Raw genomic sequence first — 13,249 nt, 5'->3', positions numbered from 1 at the left:
GATGGGTCTGGCTATGCTGCCTAAACTGACATTGAAATTGAAATCATCTTGCCTCACCCTCCCAAGTATCTGAGATTACAGGCAGGTACCACTGTACCTGGCTTTGGATGAGTTCTTTCACCTTGAAGATTCTGCTTGGGATGCATGCTCAAATTTCTATGTTTCAAAAATATTTAGGATAGTTGTTTTATGTGTTTTCACACCACCAATTAACTACAAAAGATCATTTATTTATGTGGTTTATGATTTTAAGGATTGCTTTTTAAATTTTTACTTTATTCTTTAATTGTGTAATATACTTACATGATTTCAAAAGCAAATATACATCTAAATATATGTTTTAAGAAATCTGGTTTTTATCATGACTGATTTTCTATTTCTTCTCCTCTTTTAATCATATTTTATGATTTACTCACTTGTTAAATATAAACAAATAACACTATATTCAGAGCCCTCCATTTTAAAATAATAACACTATATGTACTATTCTGTTTTGTTTTACTTATCAGTGCATCATGGTGATCACTTTATTATAGGTTACGTTCTCTTGAAAGCAAACTATGAGGTGGAGATTATCATGTAAGTGATTTAGAAAGCCACTTGGAACACCATTTATGAGAGGAAGGGGAAAGAAGAGAAAATTTGGGATGAGATGCAATATCAATAAAAGCTTTAGCCACACGCATGTCAAGTTTGTACCTGGACTGATTATTTAGAGTTGACAACTGAGGGTGAGTGATCTGGGCTTTTATAGTACTTTGTTGATCAGTCATTGGACAAAAGGGGAATGAACTTGTATGATGCTGCATCCCTGGGCTAAGGAGGTAAAGTCTGTCTACAGAAGTTCTCGCAATGGTGGAAGCAAGTGGAAAATCCTTCACTCCTAAGGAGACATCTGAGTAGACTCTAGAGCATCCACTGCACACTCCAGAGTAGTATATGTAGACAGTCCCATTCTTTTTCCACAAGCAGGGTGGCACCACAGGTTTCTTTAAAAGGACCCTATAGATGGATCTAGATGGTTTCTAATTAAGAATTTTGATGCATTCATTTTCAGCATCACAATTTAGCTCTTGGATACTAACTCCCCCCAACCAAGACATATATCAAAGTAGCTATATTAGAAAACATGGAAGCAAGCAAATCACAAGAACACATATATAAAATTCATGGGATTAGTCATATAGATGAGAGAAAGCAACACACACACACAAAATGTATATGAGTATTCATACCACAAATTTTTTATAATAACCAGAATAAAGGAAACGATCCAAAGATCCATCTAGTGAATGGTAAAATATCATATATCGACACAATAGAATATTGTTAAGCAACAAAAAAGATGTAGTGTTAATACATACCATCCAATGGAGTAATGTTTAAAATATTATGGTAAAAAAGCCAGCCACAAAGACCTTGTATTATGCTTCTTTTTTTAAATTTTTATTGTTGGTTGTTCAAAACATTACATAGTTCTTGATATATCATATTTCACACTTTGATTCAAGTGGGTTACGAACTCCCATTTTTACCCCGTATACAGATTGCAGAATCACATAAGTTACACATCCATTGATTTACATATTGCCATACTAGTGTCTGTTGTATTCTGCTGCCATATGTTTCTATAAATTTTGTGAAATGTTCATAATAGGCAAATCTATAGAGCTAGTTAACTTCAGTGGTCGCCTAGTATCGGAGAGAGAATCTCAGTGCACACTAGCAAATGGGTAAGGTATTTCTTTTAGAATGATAATTTAGTCTAAAATTAGTTATGCTAAAAGCTGAGCACCTCTGGGAATATATCAAAACCCTTAATTGTACATTTTCAATAGGTAAATTTTGTGATACATGAGCTATTCCTCAATATAATTATAAAGTACAAAAATAATCAAATCATGGAAAATTCCTCAGCACATACATAGTCATGATGGAATGACTACGTGTGCATTAGGTTCTGTGGAAATTTTAGTGTGGAACACCATGTATCTGACCTTGCAGAGAAAGAATCAATGGAGAAATACAAATGAATTTTTGCTTATGATTTTCTCTTGCAATCATACAGGCAAATTCTCTGCCAGTTTTTGCAGTGAGGAAAGAGGAACCATCACCACTGATGCAAATGTCCCAAATGTCCCTGGTCAAATTCTAGGTAGCTCTGAAACCTCATTGACTTGAAAAATTTCTAAAAATAGCCTCACATATTCAATCCTCTAATTTCCTTGTTCTATTTCCCCAGGAATGATGATTATTTGCTTTTAAATTTCAATATTTTGTCCTCAACCCCAAAAGATTTACAGAATTCCCTCTTTGGTTTCTATTAAGTCTCATCTGCCACTTGTACCTTCAAAATTCTCTAAGAGGAAATGTCAAGACCAACATTTTCTGTTCCCCTTCTCTCTAGGGTGTTGGTCCCTCAAATTCTTATTTCCTTAACAATTCTTGGTTGCCTGAAAATAGATTTTTGCCTAAATTCTACTCTGTATAGTTATTTTCATAAAAAGTTTAGTCTCCAACCAGTTTCTGTCATTATTAGAAACAGATACTATCACTCTCTTATTCCCCACCCCCTTTTCTTTTTACTGAACTGTATCTGGTTTTTCTTAACATTACATTGCAACAATGCTTATTCCCACAGATGCCATATTGGGACTGATTGAATTTGAAAATGTAAATCATCTAGATTAATAGATTGCTTTAAATCGACATTTTTTTGTAGAAAGTTTGGAGGAAAAAAAACACATGAATTAAAATTTCAAGCTTTACTCCATTTCATCTGCGAGATTTCCTGTTAGTGAACAATGTGTTGATAGGGTGACCTAGTGCTTGTCACTGCCATGTGACAAATAAATGTTTATTGAATCAGTGTATAAACTTTAATCTCATCTGTGGAATTAGACTAAGTGAACTTTATATTTTAAGTCTTAATATAGACTATGTTCATATGAATCCCACAAATATTACAAAATGAACACAATTAAATGAATATATCAAAATAAAATAAAATTGACTGAAGTATCATCATATTGCATAGACCAATATATTGCTATTTTATACTGTAATTTTACTAGTAAGTTGCTAAAGCCCCTCATGTAGGATATTTATAGAATACCATGTGACTTGGCATCATATACAGTATGATATATCTAATTTATTCACATCTTACATAACAGTTAAACATCTGAAACACTATGTTTTAATATCTAAGTTCACTCATATGCACTCGGTATCAGCACTCCCTACCAATTTCTCTTTATCTTGACCTATTATTTTTCAATGATCCTGGAATTGGAATGATTTATGAGAAAGCAATAAATAGTTAATAGGCATTTAATAAATATTCATAGCATTGAATTTTCTACTATTTTACTTCCCTTCTTTCTCCTTTAGGACCCACAAGTAATTCATCAAAGTCATTAATTCCTTCACCACAATATAACTCACATTTTTCCTACTTTTCTAGCCACTAGAAAGTATAGGAAAATCATCAGTACTATATTGCCCTATCAACTTTTAGTTGCTTCACTCAATTTAAAATGGGTAATAATGAAATTTGGTCATAATATCAACAAATATACTAATAGAGGAATTAATTACATTTGAAGAATAATAAATATACCAGTAAAGAACATTTAGACTGAGAAATATATGGAATTCAGGTAAAAGTGAATCCATCATAGAAGAGCAATAAACTTTGAGTATAATAATGGAGATACTTTAAATTAAATTAAAAGAGAAAAAGTTAATCAGTATTCATAGTATTTTAATTGTTGAGGGATTTCTCTTCTGCAACATTTGGGGGATAATTAGAGCACAAGCACTAAGTCAATAAAAATATGTGAAATTGAATAATTAGTATACAAAAGGATGAACATGCTACTTAGAAAATTATTCTGATGTCAGAATAATTTGATTACAGTGTGAGATCATCTGAACAGGTGATCCAAGGTAATAGTAAGAGGCTGTACTAGGAACTGTTTGTTCTGTGTTCTAAGCCATGCAGAATTTTTTTTTTAAGAGCATATGGGTTTTCTGTTTGTGAGTGAGTAGTTGGTATTATACTATCATTGCTACCATTAATAATTAGAATATTGAAATAAATATTTGGGAAAACATGCAAAAATAACAATATCATGTTCCATGTGAAATAAAAGCAAGCATTAAGATGTGGTCTCTAATCAGATAAAAATCAATCAAATCAAAAAATGCCAATACTGGGGATATAGCTTAGTTGGTATAGTGTTTGTCACATGCATAAGGCCCTGGGTTCAATCCCCAGAACCACACACACAAAAAAAAAAGTCAAGAAAAATAGTCATTAAATCCATTATTATAAAATTGCCTACATACTGAAAGAAAACATGAATTTAAAAACTAGAAAAAAATAAAACAGTAAAATAAGAATCAAGCGTAAAAGAATGAACAAAATTCAACAATTAAAAAGAAAAAACTTCTAAAAAATATCTGAACTGTAATATATACTAATATATAATACATTATAATAATCCCCAAAGTATTTTTTAATATTCATTCATTTATTTATTTTAATTAGTTATACATGACAGCAGAATACATTTTGATTTGTTGTACACAAATGGAGCACAATTTTTCAGTATGTTGTTTTAACAACAGATCATACACTGCAAAAGAAAAGATCAATGAACTTGAATGCAAAGGAATAGAAGATAGTTACAATGAAAGAGAGAAAAAAGATGAAAACAGACTCAGTAACGTGTAAGACAACAATAAGGGTCAGAATATAAGTAACTGGAGTTCCAAAAAGTGCAGAGAGAAAGAGGGTCAGACGAAAATATTTGAAAAAATAGTGACGAAAAATAAATGGATTTAATGAAAAATATTTTTATATACCAAATAATCTCAATAAAATTTGATAAAAACAGAATATCACTAACTTCTCATCAGAAACAATGCAGGCCAGAAGATAATGAAATAATATCTTTCCTGTATCAAAAGAAAATTATTTTAAATGCAAATAAACAATCTTTCTATACAAAACTGAATTCAACAGGATATTCCTAAAAGTAATACAAATTAATGGCATTTGCTGTCCAAATAAGTATACCCAACCTGAAGCAGTATGCTTCCAGAGGCATGTAGTACAAGAACTGCTCCTTGGGTTACAGGAAATTGGTACTATATAAAAACTAAGAATTGCACAAGGGAATGGAGACTACCACGATTCAGTTGAAACACAACAATGAGGAAAACTTTAGAGAAGTAAATATCACAGTAGCAACAGCTGGGTGGGGGGTGGGGGGAGACTGAAGCAGTAAATAACTGGACTCTTTTAAGAGGATATGTGTATACCAGAGATTGCTGTACACATTCCTTCATATTTGCAGGTCTTCAGGGTTTAGGTTAATCCATGATTCAAGTAAATGTTTGAGAATAGCACCTTTATTCAAAAAAGATCTCACATGTGTTACGTGCATGTGTGAAAATGTCAAAAAGAATACTCTTACCCTATACAATCAGTATGTGTTAATTATTACAATAAAAATTGCCCATTAGTATTTAATTCTAAAATTGAAATGTTTTAAATATATACACAATCTAACCTATAACCAGGAAGTCCTTCTGTCTAAATTCTGTGCAACTGCAATGGAATGTTAATATGGAACCTTGTTACTACAGTATGGATTATCTCCTGACATTGAATTTCTGTAAAGGAGTGAAAGCAAAAGCTATCAAAGGCCAGAGATAGAGTTAAATATTCTTTTATTAATAGAGAAGTAAGAAAAAAATGGGAACATATGCCGCAGTCTGGCTGGGCACAAATCACGAGCCACTGAAGCAGGAACAAACTTTATTTTTAAACTGCAGGAAAACACTTCACACAGCTCCCGGGGAATCCTCCCTAACGCCACAAGGCTTGTCCAGGAACCCCCAGCCGGAAATATCTCTCCCGGAAATCCCTCCTCCTGCACTTCCCCAACCAATGGGAGCTCTCGGGGAATCCCTGGAAATCCCCATGAGAACTCCAAAATAGTGTGAGAACTCAAAAGTACTCCAAAATAGTGCGAGAACTCAAAAGTTGCGGCAGAGGCAGATAGTAATGCCTCGCCTGTCAATCAATACTGTTGGCAAAATGCCAGGGGCCATACAGACTCCACCGTGGCTCTCAGCAAACATACTCAACATGTATTTAGAAATTTGAGATATTACAAGTTGGAAATGAAAATAACAAAAATTCTGTTGTTAATACTGCTCAATACCCTGAATTATTGTTTTTTTGTTGCTGTGATATAATTCATTACACTTGTCATTTTATGTTGTTGAGAAATAACTGAGTCATTTTATTATTTGTGTTGGATTTTAAAAGGACTTTACTTGAGTAACCATAGAAGGTCATGTGAGTACAATTTATTTTTCCCATTGAATTGACAATAACATGCAGTGATGCCATTTCTATGATCCAGTGGAGGTGATTTTCCATTGTTTCTTGTGCTTAAAAATCAATACATTATAACTTATCATATCGATTATGTATGTTTTGCTTCTATTCTTTCACTTTTAAGAATATGGTCCTGGAAGCTTTCACTGACCAGATTACTGTAAATTAACTAAATTCAAGGAAATGTGCCGCAGTCTGGCTGGACACAAATGCCGCAGTCTGGCTGGGCACACAATCACGAGCCACCACACAGCTTGTAGATTCAAACAGCAACTCTTTATTCCCGCACTCACACCAGCCGTCTACAATCACATTCTGGGGAAATCCACGTTCTCTGCCCAAATCCACCTCCACTGAGAACTCAAGGGGAACTCAGGCAGCAGGATACGCCCTATTCCTAGCAGGAATAATCTTAAACCTGGAACGCCCTAAACCCGATTATCCTAAACCGGGAACACCCTAATCCGCCCTGGTCCTTGAGCAAGGTCACCTACATTCAATGTCACTGCAACATGGGGTACGCTGGCAAGGAAATTGTCATACCTACTTGGCTAATGGCTCCCAGCAGAAATGTTTTCATACACTAAAAATTACCTAAGAAGCACATGCTTCAAGTGTTTCAAGTTTAGTATTCAGGCTCAGTGTTTCTGGGTTTGAGTTTCACTCACTTTTTACAAAACTAAATTTCAATATTTCAAGTGAAAAAGACAACATGGGAATTTCTTTTGAGGCCAAATAATACAACCTGAACAAGACTGCCAGAAGTTAATATGTGAGAGAACTGGAGAATTTTTAGGCTATTAAAACTTGATAAATGTAAGAATTTTGAATTCCCTCAAATTTAAAGGCTAATGGCTATGGAAAAATTTTTTTGCCACTTTTCAAAAGTCAAGGTGAATAAATTAATATTTATTTTTAATCATATGTAAATGAAATTGAATAACAGAATTCTAAGTATTTCAATAGAGTAATCATGGATTCATTTACATTTTAGGGCACTTTTTTATATCTCTCTGATAGTTTTATATTTATTTAAAAAGCCAAAACTTTCTCCTTTGCCTGATGCTCATAAATAACAAGGATTTTAATGAATAGTGAAAATTATCTACTTAAATATGCACATATTTTAGGCTATTGCTGATCTATGTTAAAATAAAATTCAAACATTCATAATCATACTATCATTAAAAGCATTTTGTGACCATTAAACTAAATGTTTTTTTTTTTTTTTATTAGTAAACTGTAATAATTTACGTTTGTGATGTTTTAGGAGAGGAAAACACAAACTTCATTTTAAAAAGTAGATTTATTCATAATCTTTATGGTTAAAGGGAAAAATTAAACTTTAAAATAAAAAATTATTACTCAACCCCACAAAAAACTTTTAGCCAACAATTGCAAATTTTAAGAACCAAATGTTTCTGTGTTGCTTTTATCAACTTGATTTCTGTAAACAACTTACTACATGAAATTTTGTGTTTTTTTCCTAGTTTAGTCATTTTGACATTTGACAGAGCATTTCTAGTTTAGAGGGTTTGCAGACATTTGAGCCTATATCTGGAAGAACAAAAAAATCGGACTTATAAAATTGAGAATATTAAGTAAATAAATAAAATATATTCATCCCAAATTTTCTAAACAAGACAAAGGCTTCATTCTATTATTTATATATTTATAATATTATACTTGATGAGAAATGAAGTCCTAATAATGCACAAAGCATATAGATTTAATTCAAAAATCAAGTTAAACTCTTTGTTTTCAAACATATTAGTTTAGTGTTTGCCCTTGTCATAATTTGGTCCATCTTAACTTGAAATTTTTAATAATATACAGAACACATCAGAAACTAAAATAAATACTCATTTTAACTTTATTCTGAGTCATGCCTCTTTTAATTTGTCTTTTTCACATAAATATGCATTGACTTGTAATTACTTGTATAGTGTTTATGTTCACAATGAATACAATGGAAAACCATGTCTATTCATCTTTACAAGGTTATTTTCATCAACCAAAATGAATGCTTTCCAGTGTCCTTATTTTCTTTGTGCTCTTGTCCTTCCAGAATCCTCTAATATTATTTTTTTGTCCCAATTATTCCTAAAGAATAAAGTTCATACAAGGAAACAGGAATCACAAATATTTTGTGTCTTTCTCTGTGCTTCCATTGGCTCCTGTAAGAGTAATTCATGATGTTTTGATGGCTGGAAATAGGAAAAAAAATCACTGGTTTCTGAAAGAATAAAGGACAAGGAACAGAGTGAAAATTATGGGAGACTTGTCATGTCATACCTTGATAAGAAAAATGAGTGTATCAGCTTTTCTTCTCTATTTTTCATTGATAATTCACTGTATATATGAGACTTTTTCTTTATCCTAATATTAGTGACTTTGTGCTGTCATACAGTTCTAAAATGTATAAGCTCCTAGTAAATACTGGCTAACAATGTGGTATTATTCCATAGTAATTTTGAAGCATACTTTATTTTGAATATTTGAGGTCTACATGATGTTATGATGCACAGTGGATGTAAATGTTAACTGAACATCAAGCATCACACGCAGTTACCCTCTTTTTGTGTGTAAGTGCAGCTAAAATCTGTTCCTTTAGCAAAAGTCCTGAATACAATATGATATTATTAACCATAGTCCTCCTGTTCATTAGATCTCTAGACTCTATTCTGCTACTCTTATGTCCTTTTTCCTACATCAACCCCTTTCTTTCCTTTCCCCGCTCAGCCATTCCTCTTGTAACCAAAGATATATTCTCTGAATTTGACATTAAAAAAAAAAAAGAATCCACATGTGAAATCATGTAAAATTTTTCTTTTTGTGTATGGCTTATTTCACTTTGTATATTATCCCACAAGTTTATTCATGTTGTAGCAAAAGTTAGAAACTTCATCTTTTTAAGGCTCAACAATATCCTAATTGTGTGCATGTGAGTGTGTGTGTGTGTGTGTGTGTGTGTGTGTGTATGATTGATTATTCATTCTCCCATGTTCACTGAAACATTATCCACAATAACCAAGATATGGAAAATCTTCTAATATTTTGGTTGACTTTTTTACTTTCTTTTTTGCCCTCCTGGGAGTTGAACTCAGGGTAACTCTCCCATTGAGCTACATCCCAAGCCCTTTATTTATGTATATTTATTTATTATTTTGAGATAAGGTCTTGCTAAATTGTTGATACTGGTCTCAAATCCTATCTCAGCCTTCTGATTGCTGGGCTTATAGGCACACCGTGCCCAGTTTGGGTTAATATTTATAGATTTGAATTACGGTACTACCAATATGTTGAATAGATCATTTCAGCCCTGAGATCCAATTTCACATTCTGACCAGTTTGCAGTAAAAACAATACATTAAAGATTATATTTTATTCTTTCTCTTGCTCTTTATGTCTCTCTCAGATTTTTGGACCAGTTGAAAATTTTATTGGCTGCATACAAGTTGTGGAAATCAATAACCAGGGAACTTTCATTCCATCCAAGGCAGTGAAAAAAAATCACATTGAGAACTGCAGGTAAAACCTCACTAGTGATTTTCAAATGATTTATTTTAGAGTGATCCCACTAAAAGGTACCATTTCTAATTGACATTATCTGATCAGAACTGGAATATATTTCCTTTCTTTTGTTTTCCTTTATCCAGTATCTTACAGACTGTAGAATTTTTAAAATAATTCCCAGTGAAGATGGAGCACTTGTTTATGATAGGTGTCCACTTTGTACTGAATAAGATGCTTCATATTGACAAACAAATGATCAGTGTGTTGTGGTTAGAAAACATCTATTAGAGCTACTTTTAAGAATGAACAGTCAAACATGCAAAATATTTTTTAGAATGATAAAATGATACTTTTCTCCAAAATATATATCTCAAAAGTTGCCTTTGTGCTTCAATTTTCATTACTAGTATCATATTCCTTACAAACAGTTAGAAGCTGGAGTGAACTAAAGAGCACATTTGAGAACGAATCAGGCATTAATGCATTAATGAAGTAGACAGAATATTACTTTTCCCTGATAGTTAAGAGCAAAAGGTCATTTCTGTAGGTTTGTGTTTATTGGAAAAGGTACCATTTCCAATGGAAATTATCTGACTACATAGAGTAGGTAATTATCAGGCCATGAGAAATTTGCATACATGAGTATATTAAAATGATATAATGGGATACTGGGTGCCTTTTGACTATTTTGTTTTTATTTGTTTTAAATCAAATGAAACATAATAGTTGGGCTGGGGTTGTGCTTCAGTGGGCAGAGCACTTGCCTCACATATGTGAGGCATTGGGTTCTATCCTCAGCACCACATAGAAATAAACAAACAAAATTAAGATTTGTGTCCATCTATAACTAAAAAAAAAGAAACATAATAGTTTATACTATAAACAGGATGATCCTGGCAATTTTAATATAATCAGATACTTGTAAATTCTTATATTTTACCATTTTGTTTCCGATTTTCTGTGGAAAACATGTTCTTTGATATTTTATTAGCATTCCCTAACATTGACTAAACTCTCAGTTTCTATGTTCCCTGCCTTCTCTGTCAAATGCTATGATATATATTCATCTTGCATAACTGGAATTTTGCACCTATTGAACAGCAGCACCCCACTTTTCCTTCCCTCTGGCTCTGGAAACCACCCCCCTACTCTGTTTCTATGAGCATGGCTATTTTTACATTCCTCATATAAGTGGGGTTAATGCAGCATTTGTTTTCCTGTTTCCAGCTCACTTCACTTGGCACAGTGTCATCCAGATTCATCCATGTTTTAGCATATGTCAGAATTCCCTTCCTTTAAAGGTCTATAGTATTCTACTGTGTGCATAAACCACATTGTCCTCATCCATTTTTCAGTGTACACTTGCGTTGTTTTCACATTTTAACTATTGTGAATGACATTGTTTTTGAACATAGATGTTCAAATATCTCTTCATGATTTTACTTTATGGTTTGGGGTAGACTGGGGTGGAATTGCTCTATCATATAATAATTCTGTGTTTAGTTATTTAAACAATAGCCATACCGCTTTCCACAGTAGCTTTACCATTTTATAATCCCACCAATAATGCACAAGTGTTCCAGCCTCTCATCCTTATCAACTCTTTTTATAGTAACTATTTTAATGGTGATGAAGTAGAAAATCTTAGTTGGAATTTCCCTAATGATTTGTAATATTAATCATCTTTTCACATATATATTGGCTGCCCATAAATCTTCTCTTGAGAAAGGTTTAGTCAAGCCTTTAGTTTATTTTTCCAATTAGGCTGTTTGTATTTTGTCAACTTTTAAGAGTTCACTGTATATTCTGGTTAATAATACCATATCAGATATATGATTATTTTCTTTCATTTCATATGGTGTATTTTTACTCTATTGATAATAAATTTTGCTGTACATTTTTTAAAATTTTCACAAAGTCCAGGAATTTTCATTCCTGTCATTGTTACCTCTAATGATTGGTGTCATATCCAAGAAAGCACTGTCAAGTTCAATGTTGTGAAGTTTTTGCTCCATGTTTACATCTAAGAGCTTTAAAGTTTTAAGGCTTACACTTAGGTCTTTCATCTATATTGAATTAAGAGACCCACTTCATTCTTTTGTAGTTTTTCCAGCACTCTTTGTTTAAAAAACTGCTATTTTCCCCCATTTAATGATCTTGGCACTCTGGTCAAAAACATACATGCAAAAGTTTATTTCTCAGCTCTCTATTATCCTGTACTGAACTACCTTGGCCTTTATTCCATTACAAAATAGTTTAATTATTAAAGCACTGTAGTATGGTTTGAAATCAGAAAGTATGAGACATGCATCTTTATTTTTCAAGACTGTCTTGGTTGTTCAATCTCTAGTGATTCCATGTGAATTTGAGGAGTTGTTTTCTATTTCTGAAGAAAGATCATTGTGCTTTTGCTAATTGCATTGAATCTGTGGGTCACTTTGAATAGGATTAATAGCTTTATAATATTAGGTCTTCCAATTAATGAATGTGAGATGTGGTTTCACTTATATTATTTTCAATTTCTCATCAATATTCTGTAATTTTATTGTATAAAACTGTCACTTCCTTGGTTAATTTTTTCAGCAATTTATTTGTTTTGGTGCTATTATACATAGAATATTTTTATCATTGCCTTTACATGTTGTTTATTTCTAGTATACAGAAATGCAACTGTGTATTTTGTATTCTGCTATTTGGCTAATATTTCTAGTCTCTGTGTTTGTGAGTATGTGTGTGATAGATCCTTGATATTTCCTATGCATAAAATTATATTACCTATGAAAGAAATTATTTCACTTCTTCCTTTTTTTGATCTGTATGCCCTTTATTTCTTTTTCTTGACTAGTTATTTTGGCTAGAACTTCCAGTACTGTGTTGAAGAAAAGTGGTGAAAGCAAGTATTTTGCCTTGTTCCTGATCTTAACAGAAAAGCTTTCAAACTTCCACCATTGAGTATATGGTTATGCACATTATATCATGTTGTGGCAGTTTCCTTCCTTCCTAGTTTGTTGAGTGTTCTCATCATGAAAAAATGATGAATTTTATCAAATGATGGATCATGTGGGTTTTTCTTCATTTCATCAATGTGGTGGATTACACTGATCAACTTTTATATGTTGAAACATCCTCTCATATAAAGAATGAACTGTATTTGATCACCCTGTATAATCTTTCAATTTGATCCTGAATTTAGTTAGCTAATATTTTGTTGAGAATATTTACATGAGTGTTCATAAGAGATTTTGGGTTATAGTTTTCTTACAGTATCTGTGCTCAGTTTTGGTAATCGAGATAATTATAGCCTCATGGAATGAG

General features: G+C 32.4%; 1 protein-coding gene across 1 annotated transcript in view; it reads left to right on the top strand.

The window, feature by feature from the left end:
* The window catches only part of Eys (eyes shut homolog), a 1,592,434-nt gene that overhangs the window by 1,020,181 nt on the left and 559,004 nt on the right, over positions 1-13,249 (top strand). Inside the window, 1 exon segment of the mRNA XM_046432606.1 lies at positions 9,837-9,949. Within this exon segment, the coding sequence (XP_046288562.1) occupies positions 9,837-9,949 (113 nt within the window).

This window comes from Marmota monax, unplaced genomic scaffold, assembly GCF_021218885.2.
Source record: "Marmota monax isolate L192 unplaced genomic scaffold, Marmota_monax_Labrador192_F-V1.1 WCK01_AAM20220418_F8-fsc00116, whole genome shotgun sequence".
Taxonomy (NCBI): domain Eukaryota; kingdom Metazoa; phylum Chordata; class Mammalia; order Rodentia; family Sciuridae; genus Marmota; species Marmota monax.
Note: the sequence above shows the minus strand (reverse complement) of the source record. Positions and strands in the feature narration are given on the sequence as shown.